The sequence below is a fragment of the Protobothrops mucrosquamatus genome, unplaced genomic scaffold, assembly GCF_001527695.2.
Source record: "Protobothrops mucrosquamatus isolate PMUCROS unplaced genomic scaffold, P.Mucros_1.0 scaffold115, whole genome shotgun sequence".
Taxonomy (NCBI): domain Eukaryota; kingdom Metazoa; phylum Chordata; class Lepidosauria; order Squamata; family Viperidae; genus Protobothrops; species Protobothrops mucrosquamatus.
Window position 1 is genome coordinate 1,789,407 of NW_015386487.1, and position 14,242 is coordinate 1,803,648.

The 14,242-nt window shown below is 44.2% G+C and overlaps 1 protein-coding gene across 1 annotated transcript in view; it reads right to left on the minus strand.

The window, feature by feature from the left end:
* CEP164 (centrosomal protein 164) overlaps window positions 1-13,325 on the minus strand; it is a 40,951-nt gene extending 27,626 nt beyond the window's left edge. Inside the window, exons 1-10 of the mRNA XM_029283529.1 lie at window positions 13,244-13,325; window positions 13,049-13,160; window positions 12,245-12,452; window positions 11,338-11,636; window positions 10,152-10,980; window positions 9,263-9,280; window positions 7,888-7,995; window positions 6,312-6,400; window positions 4,060-4,254; window positions 830-961 (exon numbers count right to left, since the gene is read on the minus strand). Coding sequence (XP_029139362.1) covers window positions 830-961; window positions 4,060-4,254; window positions 6,312-6,400; window positions 7,888-7,995; window positions 9,263-9,280; window positions 10,152-10,980; window positions 11,338-11,636; window positions 12,245-12,452; window positions 13,049-13,160; window positions 13,244-13,325 — 2,072 coding nt within the window. The remainder of the gene's footprint in view (window positions 1-829; window positions 962-4,059; window positions 4,255-6,311; window positions 6,401-7,887; window positions 7,996-9,262; window positions 9,281-10,151; window positions 10,981-11,337; window positions 11,637-12,244; window positions 12,453-13,048; window positions 13,161-13,243) is intronic.
* Window positions 13,326-14,242: the final 917 nt, after the last annotated feature.

A 14,242-nucleotide genomic window follows, 5' to 3' on the forward strand; every position in this document is an offset into this window, starting at 1 on the left:
CCTCCCCCGGGGCCACCCAATCGGAGTCCAAACCCTCTCGGATCCGAGCGACTTTGTCATGCAGATATTGAGCAAAATCCTCAGCCCTCCCCACCAGGGGGTCCCCCCCCTCAATTGAAGGAGAGAGCGGGTCACCCTGAAGAGGGAGGCCGGGCGATTATCTGATGACGCAATGAGGGTGGAGTAGTAATTGGACCTCACCACCCTCATTGCCACAAGGTAGGATCTAACATGCATCCTTACCTGTGTTCGATCGGATTCGGTTCGGGTAGCCCTCCAACTGCTCTGTAGGCGTCTTTTCCGGCGCTTCATCTCTCTCAGCTCCTCGGTAAACCAAGGGGCTTGTTGAGATCTGCGTCGGGTCAGAGGCCGCAACGGCACGATCTAGCAGAGAGAGCTGCTTTGGGTCCCTTTTGTTAAAGAGTCTGATCTTGCTGGGCCTGGAGTCTTGCCTTCTTTGTTGCAGCACCTGTCTGGGGTTCTGACACCTTTTATAAAGTACTAAGTGTATAAAGAGTATAAAGCCATGAAGTGGGTGTCCGTATGTATAATTTAAAAAAATAAATACATAATTATTGAATTTTGCTGCTTAAGTGAGATGAAACTGTAAAATCAATCCTATCTTACCCATGTCCAAATGCTCTTCTCTGACATAAAAAGCAGCCTCACCCAAGAGGCAGTCAACTTCCCATCCACAAACATTCAAAACTAGGGAGAATGCACATATCGGGCAGTGCTAATCTGGACACAAGGCTAACTCCAGTCCTACAACCTTCATCGCATCTTCCCCAGAAGAGGACAATAAGCAGACTTAAATGCAATCTGGTACCTGATCTTCTCCTTCTCTGCATTCAACTCAGAACGCATCTCAATTTGATGTTTTAGAAGTTCCACTCTGACCTCTTCCCTCAACCGTGTCTCTTCTTCCTCCCTAGTTGTCTCCAACTCAGTTTTCAGTGACCTAACAGATAAGCAGATAGTAATTTGAGGTGTGAAACTAGCTCCTAAAAACAAAAAGAACACCACCACTAAAGTCTGTAGAAACCTTCAGCAATTTACAGCAAAAGCCGACAGCATGTGTTCTAAGCAAGGAAGATGTGAATGAGTAAAGTCAATATGGCTCTAGAGAAAGATTTTAAAAGTCCATCTTGCATGTATTTTGGGGTCAGCCCTGGCAACATTCCTTGAAAACAGAATGTAGAATCAACCGTGCAAAGTAAGTTGTGACATTTTTGCATGTGATATTCTAATCTTTACAACCCAAAGTCTCTGAGGAACCTTCTAATCTCATCTGTCCTTTCCCTTCTAATTCAATTTGTTTATTGATTAGTCATTCAACCATGTCAAGAAGCAATAAAAACAGCACAAGAAAAAGTCGGCCATAGTTTTAATATGCTGCTGCTCCTGAAGTCAATCCCAATCTGTTCTAAGTGGCACTTAGACTTTTCTGGATGCTTTTTGATACAGAAGTCATGTTTCTCCTAGTAATATGCAAGTTCACTCCCAACAAAAGGTATGCCAAGTTATTCTGACTCAACATTTCTTAGTTTTCCTTCCACATCCTTGTCCCAGAAACCACTTTGAACTTTCATCTTCTTGCTGTCTTCTCATCCTTCCCCCTTTTCTGTTTACAGTTATTGCTAAACTAATCAGACAATGGATTGGTTGAGATGTCTTCCCCATCCAACAGCTTGGTGAATCCCTGCACTCTTTCTCATGCCTATGTTTTTTAGTCAAAAACTCTCTACACTTTCCCATCTCAAGACATTGGAGCCAGCTGTGTAGTTTTACATTTAAAAATGTGGCGAGATTTTGTTAGTTTAAGTGAACTATCAACAATATGCTAATGAAAACCAACTGTAATGAGAGATGCTGTAGACATCTTCACCTGGCACCTGGAAGATGTGATAGATTGGATAGGATAAAACAATTGAATCCCAACAAAAAATGCTAGTGCTCATTCAGAAGTTATCTAGCTTCCTGATTATTCTGAGTTAGTATCAGCATGGGATTGCATGCCCCTGAAGGAGCAAGTTGACTGCTTAAGCAGTCTCCTAGACTTACAGTTCTCTCTTGACCAGCAGCTGAACTCCATAGTTGGGGAGCTTTTGCCCAGCTGCAGGTGATGCACTAGTTGTGGGCCATCTTTGAGAGAAACAGCAACACGTAGTTTCATCACTTTAAGGTTGGATGACTACAATATGCTTTGAAGACTACTCAGAAACTACAGTTGGTCTAAAATGCAGGAGGCTGCTAGCAGGGGGGGGGACTCCTTTAATAACATTAGTCTTGCTGATGCTGCACTAGTTACCAATCAGTTTTGGAATGCAATTCAAAATGCTAGTTTTAGTCTATAAATCCTTAGAGGGCCTGATTCCAGTTATCTTAGAGACTGTTTCCTTCAGTATGCCTGGCCTGTGTGGTCATTGACTGACCACAGGGCAGTGACTATACATTGATCAGACTGCACCTAGAATATGAGTCTAGTTTTAGCCAGCATGTTTTAAGGAGGACTCTGAGATATGATCTATTGGAATGAATTGAGAGATATGCAACCCAAATGATAAAGAACTGGGAAAGAAAAAAAGTTTGAGGAATAGAGATGCTGGATGCTTACCATGGAGAAGAGAAAACTGTGAAGAGCTGATGTAGAAGACAGGCAGAATTTTTCAAAGTTCCAAAAGATGGAATGAAAAACAATGGGAACAAGGTTTGGTTGAACATCAGAAAAATGGGAGAGAAAATGGAGCAAACAGACAGTCTTGGGAAGAGGTGGAATTGTTGACCCGGAATTAGGAGACAGCATAGGAAGTATCAATTGTGAATATGAGCAGATGGCCCTGCTGTCTTTGGGCACTTGCAGAGTCATGGACGCAGGGTCATGAAAGGACAGCAAGGAAAACACCCGATGTCCTAACTCACCGGGGAACATACGATGTCTTTAGGGAAACACCCAAAAGGGAACATTTTTAGTTATTTCTGCTTCCTCCCTTCTTATCTACAGTGTGCCAGACTTACTGGATGAAATCTTTATCTTATGTGTGTCAGCTTTGTTGGGTGGGTTGCTTATATAATCAGAAAGAATAAATACAAGGATTTCTTGTCATTCGGGGCTTCTCTCTTTTAGAGAAGCCCATCTTTGTTCAGCAGAATAAAACGTATAGCTTAAAGGCAACTTCTGGTTTCCTGTATTTTTTTATCAAGCAAAACCTCAGAACCTCCACAGCAGAATCTTCTCTGGAAGCCTTTAAACAAAGGATACATGGCAATCTGTCAAGGAGGCTGAAGTAATGAATTTCTGACCTATGCAGAGGGTTGGATCAGATGTTCTACCAAATCCTTTCCAGTCCTGGCACTCTGTATTTTAATCATTGGTGACTGAGAATCAATGTAGTATAACACTGAAAGTATTAGATAGAAACCCAGTAGAAGGAGGTTCAGTCTTCACACGTCCACAGAGATCACTTAGTGACTTCACTGTAGCTCTACTGCATCTCTCAGGCTGCTTTCATGGGAATAACTTATGTTATTCTTTCATGTTCGAAACTTACTATGTTATAAGCTATTCTGGTTAAGAGAGAAAAGATGCATACAATCACAATGCAGGAATAGAAAAAAATGGAAGGAGAAGAACAACCAAAATATCAGGCAACGCAAGAGTTGAATGCTGATATACACCAGAGTCCTACACAGAACACAAATCAAATCAATCCAATCCACAAGTTATGAGAAGCCCAGTGGATGTGTCAAATATCTTTGTATTGAACAGACAAAGTTACATAAAGACAGTCAATTATTCTTTTAATGGATGAGCTTTTCCTAAAAGTTTCTAATTAAGTAGCTTCTTTCATATTTTCTCTTGGGATTTTGGATCTCAGGGTTGCAACAAATACTCCTTGTCTCCTTACAGTAAAGAATCTTAAAACACCAAGACTTCGTACTTGCACCCTTAATCTAAGTGACCAAAGATGAGAACTACTGGCATTTATTGGCTGGGGGTGGGGGGAGAAGACAGGAAGGAAAGCCAAGTATCTATTGTATAGGTGCAAAGACACTCACCGGAGGGCAGACTCTTTCTGCTGATGTAATATCTGGATCTCCTCTCCTTCTCGCAGTTGCAGTTCTTCCTGCAAATTCTGAACATGTGTCTGTTTTTCTTCCAGCAAATACATGTTCATTTCTTCCACTTTGGTTATTTCCTCCAGTGCCCCCCCAGTATGGATATTCCATGGCTTTATTTCAGTCTCAAACTGCCTATTAAGAGAACCAAGTTCACATTAATTATTACTTGAAATGGATCAGGGTAGAATACAGAAGCCTAAAAAGACCTGATGCAGAAAAAGGACCCACTAGCAAATGGAAGCCTACTTAGGACAATTCTTTACCACCCAGCAACACAAATACCAATTCATTCAATTCTGATATCCTCGGGTTGCTTCCAGATCACACCAAGATGCCTGAACAATCGTTTTAATCTAATGTGCTTTAACCTTATGCTTTTATTACTTGCATTAATGTCACTTCTTTACATCTGCAGCTTCTCAAACAGGAGACCCAGAGAATCAAAATATGGCAAGGGCTCAGAAAGCCTTTAATCAATTATTCAGCTCAATATAACATACTTGGCTGTAACTTTTCCCATTAAGGTAGCAGCTGTGTAAAATAGCTTTTCTTTTCTAAATCCTTAAGACAGAGTCGAAGAAGGGAATTTACCTCCCTAGATGCTTAGTTTTATATGTACTTTCAGAAAAGGAGAGGAGTACTTGGAACACTCTCTTTACAAAATAATGGTTTACCACAATATCAGGATCAGATAACAGTATCACATTCTATGAATGGTTTTAATACCTTTAAATGCAATGTATCTTGTATAGTTTTAATTTTCCTAATAATCTGGATTCTGGATATCAGCACTATAGGGGTAAGCGGCTAACATGGTATAATATAAATGGCTTTTTGTTAATATGTTTATTTTGTTTTCCTGGCTTGTTTAAAGTTTACAGGTATACCTTAGAAGCATCAAAATCGTTATTTGCGGGAATGCTTTTGCAACTAGTCTAGAAAATTTAATTACTGCAGAATTCGGCAACCGACTGCTCTCTGGAAAGAGTCAAAAGAAGGTGTATTTCATTTATACTAAAAAAATATTACTCATGGAGAAATTCCAGACACTGGTTATCACCTATTTATCACTTGTAAGACCCTAAAAGGCACTCAAGATGCCACTTTTTTTCTAGAGTCACATTTCATCCTACTAATTGAGTTCATTTAAAAAAGCTTTTCCTACAGATACAGCACCTTGCTATGCAGGGACTCAAGAATTAAGCCTTTTCAGCAGTTTATCCTGGTCCCTGATATGATCTCCTTTCTAAGTTGAAGGAACCTACCTGTTTTATTAGAATTTTTTAAAAATGTTTAAAACGCCTATTTTGAGCAAACTGTTAATAATTATTTGAATTTTATAAATACATTTTTGGCTTTAAGATTATTTTTTTTGTTTTTCACTGTAAACTAGTGAGAGGCGTCAGTACCATAATGATGAATTAATCAGTAAATAAATCAAATGCACAGCATTGCTACAGTCTCTGTTCTACTCTTAAATGCATTCATGAAAATCAATGCGCAGAAGCTGCTGTTATTTTCAGAGACGGTGTACTCTTAGTGACCTGGTCACAGGCTGATCTTCATTTGGGGCTTCCAGCAGCCCAAGACGATGTTGTTGGCCTTTAAATCTATAATGCCAACCTATGAAAAATTGGTAACTCTCAATACCAGCCAAATAACTGGCTCCGGTCCCCTCCCTCCAGCTACTGGAGGGGTGGGGGGGGCAAACTTTTAGGCAATGCGGCCCTGCCGGGCTGATTGCCCTCCCCAGGCCCAGCTGGAGGGCAGTGGGGGGGTGGGGGAATCAATTCTCAGGCAATATGGCCCTGTTGGGCTGGATTGCCCTCCCCAGAACTAAACAGAGGGTCTCATCAGTTTGTCAGGCTGCAACTGTGTTGTAGAAAAAATGGCCACCGCGCTGGATTAGTGCCAATTTAGCTGCCGCTAGGCCTGCTGATCGCCGCTGTCCAAATATTTAAATTAGCCCCTTTGTGCTCCGCCAAAATGGCGGCCGCGTGTTTCCCACGCTCAGCGGGAGTGACAATCCATTATCCCCAACCACTCGCAGGCAGTGCTGCCAGAAGGAGGGTGGGAAACACGTGGAGACAGAGTGGAATTAAAAGAAGCAAGAGCCCTGCAGAAAGCCAAGTCTTGGGGGATGGATGTGCAACAGCCATGCTTTCCACAAAGGATTTGGGCTTCTATACCTCTCTTCTGCCACAGCAGATCCACTATTTTGCTCTTCTCCCAAGCTGCCTTTGTCCTTGTTTTTCTCCTGCACCAAACAGTTTTTGTCCTGCAACAGAAAGGAAAGGTAGAAGCTTTGCCACAACAACATATTTCAGTGAAAAGGTGATGAATATCACAGATCCAATCTGGACAAGAGATTTCTAGATTTAACTGTGATAGCACGATACGATGCAAGATTTTACGTACTTTGGAACCAACAGGAAATAGTCATCATAACACCGTTATGTGTGTGAAAAATTGCAAGGAGTGTGCAATACTTCACACTGTACTGCAAAAGAGAATGAAAAATAAGGGAACTGATGGAAAAGATTGAAAGAAAAAGTCAAGAGGACCAAATCGCTCAACAAGGACTGGAGGATATTTAAAAGTACAATAACTGACACTCAGCAAGAATGCTGAGTCCAGAAGAGTTGGCATGGCTCTTTAGTCATGTTCAGGAAGTTTTAAAACTTCTGAAGGGGCCCTTTAAAAATGTTTGCCCTAAGGAGGAGAACAGAATGGAGCATAAAAAGTGTATGGAATGCAAAAAGAATTTCAGTAGTGCACATGAGAAGAAATGTTAAAACATTAAACTTTTAAATATATATTTGAAACAGGAAACTGCAGTTGGGTCATAGACAACGAGGGAGCAAAAGGAATGCTTAAGGAAAATACAGAGATTAGTAAGAAACCTAGTTAGGCTTTCTGTCTCTCTTTGCTATTGAATGGATAGGCCTTGGATTGATTTTCACAGGGAAGAACCAGAATTGTTGAGCAAATTGAGATGACAAGGTACTCTAGATTATTCGAAGACATCACAAATAACAAATCATTGAGTCCTCATGGTATCTACCCCACAGATCTTAAAATAGTTCAATTGTGGACTTGCTGACTTCCTAGAAAAAACATGTAATCCCTCAAATTGGGTGCAGCGCTAGAAGGTAGCAAGTGTGGCATTGATTTTTAAGAAAGGACCCAAGAAGATGCAGAAAATTAGTTTAATGTCTGTTCTTGAGAAACTGGCAGAAATAAACAAGCATAATGAAGAAGCCTGGTGGAAAGAAAATCTGTATGGATGCCACAAAGGTAAGTCCTGACTGTCCTTTGAGGTAGGCCAGGTCTGAAAACTTGCACTACAGAGTTCCTGGCACTCTATTTTATTGTTAGAGGATATAATATCAGAATTTGAAAGTCTGACCAAGTTTCTTTTTCCCTCCCTCGATACCCAAAAGAGTCAAGGTGGAGCAGTCTTGAATTTTTTCCTCAGCCCCTCCTGTCTTTCCAGGCAAAGCTGATGTTTCTGTAATCGTTGTTGCACACATCCTTCGAGGCTCTCTCTATACTCCTCTGCAAATATTGCCTCAACGAATAGCCAGTATTTTTGAGGTTCAACAAACATGCGAACAGAAGTAGCTCTGTGATGTCATATACACAGACTTTGAAAAAGGCTTTGATGATGTTTCTTATCAAAAGGTCTTGTGTAAATTTCTGGTCATAGGTAAGAGAAGCTGTTTTTGGATGCATTGCTAACTGGTTAAAAAAAACACAACTTACTTCCTCTTTCGAAGTGCTTTCAATGGTGGCTCTGTTCACACCAAATTTTGGACTGTTCAGGACTGGAGGTAGTTCAGCCACATCCAGGACTTTTTCTAGAACAAGATTCTGGAAACCAAAGGCCACAGAAGACAAGAAAAGCATGTGGAAAAGGAAAGTTATCCTGGAGACCATTACCTGGAGACCATGACCTACAACCAACACAAGGTCGTTGAAGAACATAAAGGAAAACAAATTATGGGGACTAGGTGGCCTGGGATATTTCTGGGACTGCATTCTTGAATAAGTTCTTCAGAAACCAATGAGCCCTGAGTTCAAAGATGTAATTTCAAGGTAACAACTTGGTTTGGGATAAAAAAGCAAGTAATTGAAGAACCAGCATTGAGCACAGAATCCTAGACGAAAGGAACCCCCGAGAAAGCCTCCCCACCCAATGGCTTTTCTCCTCCATTGGAACGCATTCAGGGAAATGCCTCCTCCTTAAGTTACAGACACTGCTCTCAGCCTGGTCAACCTGCATTTTAAAAGATGGATGGGTTTTCGAACAGATTAGTTGCTCAGTGTTCCTTCTAACTTTATTAACCACCCTCATTAACTTGGTTCAAACTTTCCTGTGGGTTGGGGTGTTGAGGACCTGCCTGGATGGGCCAATTCAGTTCTGTCAAGGTGCTGCTTGGTGCTTCCTGGTGCTACGCCATTTAAGTTTTAAAGATAATGATGAGCAATTTGAACTGGGTTTGGAAACCTTCTGGGAAGCAGCACAATGATTTTAGGATTCTGTTACCTTGTCTACAAAGGGCTACCACAAAACCAGGCAACTACTGCATTTCACAATAACTATAGTTGTTGAACCACATAAAACACATTTAGGATGGACTAGAAAGTGGTCCCCGTAGCATTAAATGCACTCTTGCCCAGTTTATTTTACAGGAATACATCACCCCTCCCCTGCCATTTGGGAGCTGATTTCCCAGGCTCACAGAGACAATGCTGGGAAAGTCTTTTTCAAAGAGCCTTCAGGGATACATTATGAACAAAAACACATCCCTTTCAGAGATATCTCAGATGTGTTTGATGGAAAAAAAAAATTACCTCACTGACTTCTTTCTTTTCTGTCACATCAGATATCAAGTAATGCATACAAGCTTCTTCTTTTTCCTCCTCATTTTTGGATTTTGAAGTATTTTTTCCATAGCTGCTGGGCTATCAGTGGATTAAGATGCGAAAGGAGTCACAAAGCCAGTATAACCTGCAGTCACATCCCTTGCCATTGTTCAAGAGAGCACGTTAGTCCTACAGAGCTCTTCCCATTTGTTCTTAGGGAGCTGTGAAGAGCACTGGATGAGAAAGCCACAATGTCACATAATCAGGACACAAGACTCTCTTGAAAAGCCTGGACCAAAGAAGGGAAAAGGGAACATCTGAATGGGCATTGTGAGAAACTAAGTGTTGGAATACTTTGATCCAATACAGCAGGACTATTATAGTGTTATATATTACGAGAGAGGGAACAAGTCTTCTCCCACCTTTATTCACACTATATATAGCTTTTATCTTGACCATCTCTCCAATCTTGTCCAGTATTTTAATTGTAATCTACACCTTTGCAAATTTTACTCTTTTTTGAAGTTAGTTTAAAGTTCCACATGCAGTCACACCACCAAATATAACAGCATATAAAATTGTAAAGGACAAACAATGTAGCAAGTTTTATTTCAATCATTTTACATGAAATCTTTTTTCAGCTGCCATAATCTATCAGTCTTTTCACCAAGCTCCCCAAAAGGATCCTGAGATCCTTTCTCTGGTTGCTCGCTATTTACTGTGTATGCAATCAGGATAGGGCTTTCTCCCAACAGACATCACTTTGTACTTGCATACGATAAAAGAAATTTACCATTTTAATAGCTGTTCCCCAAGCTTAAGTGGGTTCTTTTGGAGTTACTGAAAACTTTACTGCTCACTTCTAAGTCCAGATGATTTCTGAACAAGTTAATAATATAAACAGTTCCCTTCTTAAAGCTATCCAATAGAGGATATTCCTATTCTCTCTTCCCTGTTCCTTTAAGTATTCAGTAGCCAGTCAATAAGGTAGGAAGCTGGAGTTCAAATCCAGACAATAATTCTCGGCTTACTGAATCTTGGACTAGTTACTCATTCTTGGCCTAACCAGCCCTCAGAGTATTGGGATAATACAATAGTTTATAGTGGGGGGAAATCTGCCTTCTCAGAGAAAAGACAGATTATAAATGCCAGCTGCCTACCTCTTCAATTCCATCTCCGTCTTTTGGAAGCCCAACCCTGCAGGCTTCCTCCATCAGAGCTGTATTGTGCACCAGCTGTTCTCCTGCCTGATTGTCTTGAAGGATGCATGCCTGACCCTCACAGGGCTTCAATCTCTCTTCTTCAAGAGCTGCTGCTTTTGCTACTGCTGTTTCTGTACTTCCTTCTCCAGCAACATCAGACTCTACAGTGTGATCAGAACTAGGCCCTTTGCTGCTGCCTTTCTGACCCTTGAGAAACTTGGGTACCCTTGATTCTGTTCTCCTAGATTTCGTCACCATATGGAGGACATGTTGATAGAACTTCTGGTCCTCTGAATAGCACTCACTAGCTGACTGATTGTCTGGGGAGCTTTGTGCTTGTATATTTAAAGCTTCCAAAAACGGTCTTTGGGAAGAAGGCAGGTGCTTTGTGGGATGTTCAGATTCACAAGAGCTCTGTAAGTCCCAGGAGAAATTGTCTACTTCACCTAAGACTTGAGAAGCAAGGTGGTCAGACAGGCTGCTAGCAACACTGATGCTATTACCACTGTCGGATTCTATCTTTGGATCATGTTTTTTGCCCTCTGTGAATTGTTCTGGTGTAGGAGATGACACTTCACTCCCCGAAACTCCTGTCTTGGCTCCAAGCTCAACAGAACCCTGCAGATGAGGATGCGGAACAGGAGCCTCGATCTGCCACGGGCCGGACTCTGTGGCCTGGCATTGTTCAGAAGGGTTCTTTTTTTTCCTTCTGCTCTCCTTTATTCTCTCCGGAGGCCTCGATACTTCATTTTGAAAATAGTGGATGTCACCTTGTCCCTCCAAAGTCCTGGATGCAATCAATGTGAAAGCAGCGGCAGAAGGAGAAAGCTGCATTTCCTTTTCAACACTATGCAAGAAGTCTCCCTTCCTGACCAGTCCGTCTCCCTCTGCATGGCCTTTCCTGCAGTCCTCACCTTGTTTTTCTCCCTCTAAGAACAGTCTTTTCTCCTTGACTCCCCCCAGAGCTAACACAGTCATAGCACCTGCTATAGTTTGAGAAGATTTCTTCAATGTTTGGAAAAAAGGCTTTATGAGGTGGATGCTATCTACGTCCTCAGCATCCAAGTCTGATAAAATACCATCAGCAGCTGCACATCTGGTTTCTGTATTCGCATCTTTGTGTGCTTGATGATTAACGTCTGACCTGCTGGAGGATGCATTTTTTCCAAGAATTTTCTCCACATCTGCAAGGATCTGTTGAGTCCGGTTTGATTTTTCTGGCAGAAGAGGTTGTAGTTTCCCTAGGACAGGGCTTGATAGCAGCCTGGACAAATCACCTGTATCTGAAATCTTTCCCTTGGGGTTTTTCAGGAAGGAGTCATTCTGTGTCACCAGGCTGCCCTGTTGCTCTAGGTCAGGACTAGCATGCTCTGAATACAGGATAGGAGATGATACTCGATAAAAGGACGTTGACGGAAGAATCCCTGGCTCTGATTGCATCTCCTAAGTAGGCAAAAACCATCAGGTTAGTGATTTTGTAAACAGGCTAACTTTTCTTCTATATGAGCCTTGCAAGGAAAAATAAGTCTGCATTTCTTGCTCTTGCTTGCCAGAGGAACCCATCATGATGGTTGCCAGACTTTTGATATCAGCTTGGATATCAATCAGATGTTTGAATAACATACACGGTTGCAATAGATTTTATGGGGGAAAAATTCAAGGCAGTTAATTTATTCAAACCCTGCCAAATCTTCAGCACCAGAGACTGGAAGAAACACCCATGAAAAAAGAGCAAGTGCCAAGGCTAAAACTGGCCTCTACGTTTCTGGAATGGTTTGAAAAGCGGTACAAAATACATCATTATCTCCAGTTATTTCTTAGATTTTTTTTTAAAGAAACCTTTCCCAGCAGTGTCAGGAAAGGGTTAAACAAAACTGAAAGTGGAAAAGTCACTAGTCAGGTATATTTAAAGCTCAGGTCCTTTATCCCATGGGGGGACAGGTCTTTGGAGGGAGGGATGAAGAACAAGAACAAAAGGAGAAACCAGGAAGATTTTATCTGTTTCCCTATTCTGATAGTGAAAAGCTAATGCTTGTTCAAGTACTCACCACAAGATTCTTTGACAAGTCTCTTTCTTTCTTGTCCTTTTTCTTTTCTGCCCTTTTTTTCTTTTTCTCTTTCTTTTTAAGACCACCATGTTCCAGAATTTTTTCCCTTTCCTGGATCACAAGTTGGCGGTAGCGCTCATCACACGGATGGTCCCAGGTCGACTGGCCATTGGCAAAATTGAAGTAATAGATATCACCAGTGATATCTTGGCTGCAGACAGACAGAGAGAGAGAGAGCGCAAGGAGCAACTGCTCAGGGAGACCCTTCCCAGGAGGAACTGAAGGCCCCAAAGGACAGAGAAAAAGAGCACACCAGGACTTATCATGGGGGGGGGGTGTGCGCGTTTGTGACTGTGGTGCTCAGACTCCTGTCCGACTTCATCCTTTCTGGGGGAACCAGGGGGCATCACATGGCCTCCCAACTAGAGGAACGCAGCGGGCTTTCTTTTGCTTCAGGAAACTATGCAATCCACGGGACTTGGTGGAAACCGCGAGCGTCGCCACCGCACCCGAAGCCGGCGGTCCAGTCGAATTTGTTATCCAAGCAGGAAGGCTTTTGGGGGCCCGGGGGGGGGGGGCTGGGCCGTTGCGGCGCTTCCTGGGACCGGCTGACACGGCGGTCAGCACCGGCTCTCCGGAGCGCCTCCATCCACCCGGCCTCGCCTCCCTCCTGAGCCTCCAGCCCGGCTGAGCGGCAGCATCACCTCCGCCCTGGACCTTTGGAACCGGCCAGAACCGCGCCCGGGAGGAGGAGCGGGAGAGCCGCCCCGGCCGCAGTCCCTGCGCGGGAACGGCGGCACAGCTTACCACGGTTTCCACTCGGCGGGCAACGGGGCTACGATGCCCTCCCGGGCCAGCCACATCAGCTCCGGCTCGTGCTCGGGATCGATACCCACCACGCGCGCGAACTCCTGGATCTCTGCGGAAGAGAAGCGCCCGGTGAAGCGACCCCACCGGGCCCCGGCTGGCCGGAAGAGCCCGCCCGTCCGCCCGCCAGCGCACCTCGCTCGCTGGGGATGTAGCTCTCGTCGTAGTCCTCCTCCAGGATGAGCTGGTCGCCGATGCGCAGGGCGGGCCCGGCCATGGCCCGCTGGGGAGGGGCCGGGCGGGCGCCACGGAGCAGAGGACCGCGCGCCCCGCTGCCCCAACGGAAAAGCCCCGCCCCCGGAAAACGACGCGGCCGTTGCCATGGCGCCGCTCCGTTTCCTAGCGACACGGCGGGCGCCGGCCCCCGGGGAGGCCGCGATCGAAGGGGCCGCGGCTCGGAGCGCTGGTTCTCCGCGTTGTTCGGGTGGCGAGCGTGGAAGCGGCGGGGCAAAGCCCCACGGCCCGCCCGGGTGGAGGCACCCACGTGGCGACTTCGGCCGCCCTTCCACCGCGGCGAACCGGGCTCCCGATCGAGGCGGCCTCACCGCCCGAGTCGCGGGATTTTTATCTACGCTCCCGATCACACACCCATCGTGCGGCAGCCAGCGGCGACTGCTGCGCTTGCCCCGATAGCCAGCTGGCCCTGCCCGCGTCGGCTTTTTTGGCAGCTGCAGCTTCTTCCGGAGCCGAAGGATGGGTATCGCCTTTTAACGCCTTCAACGGCTCGGCGCCAACCGCACCAGGAACGCGCCCAGCAGGACAGGAACTTCAGAAGACGCTTCAGTTTTGCGATGCCGCATCGGTACCGCCAGAGGGGCCTTCTCAAGGCTGCGGAAGGCAGTCTCCGGAGGGTTGCTCTTTGACCTCCCTCCCCGCTAATTAGGAGGACAGTAAAACCGTTTCCAATAAGGCTGAATCATCAATTCCAACATTTACTTTTGACATTAAGCATACCGATGTCCTAACATGTTTTACCTTTTTGATTTTACTTTTGTAAGAGTACCTTGAAGATGGAAGAAATAGGTGACATAGGTAGACATGAATCGTCAAAGGGAAACAAAAGACAGACTACACTTTGCCACTCTTTGTCGTTTAGTGGTAGTCTGTCTTTTGTTTCCCTTCTTTGACTTTGTT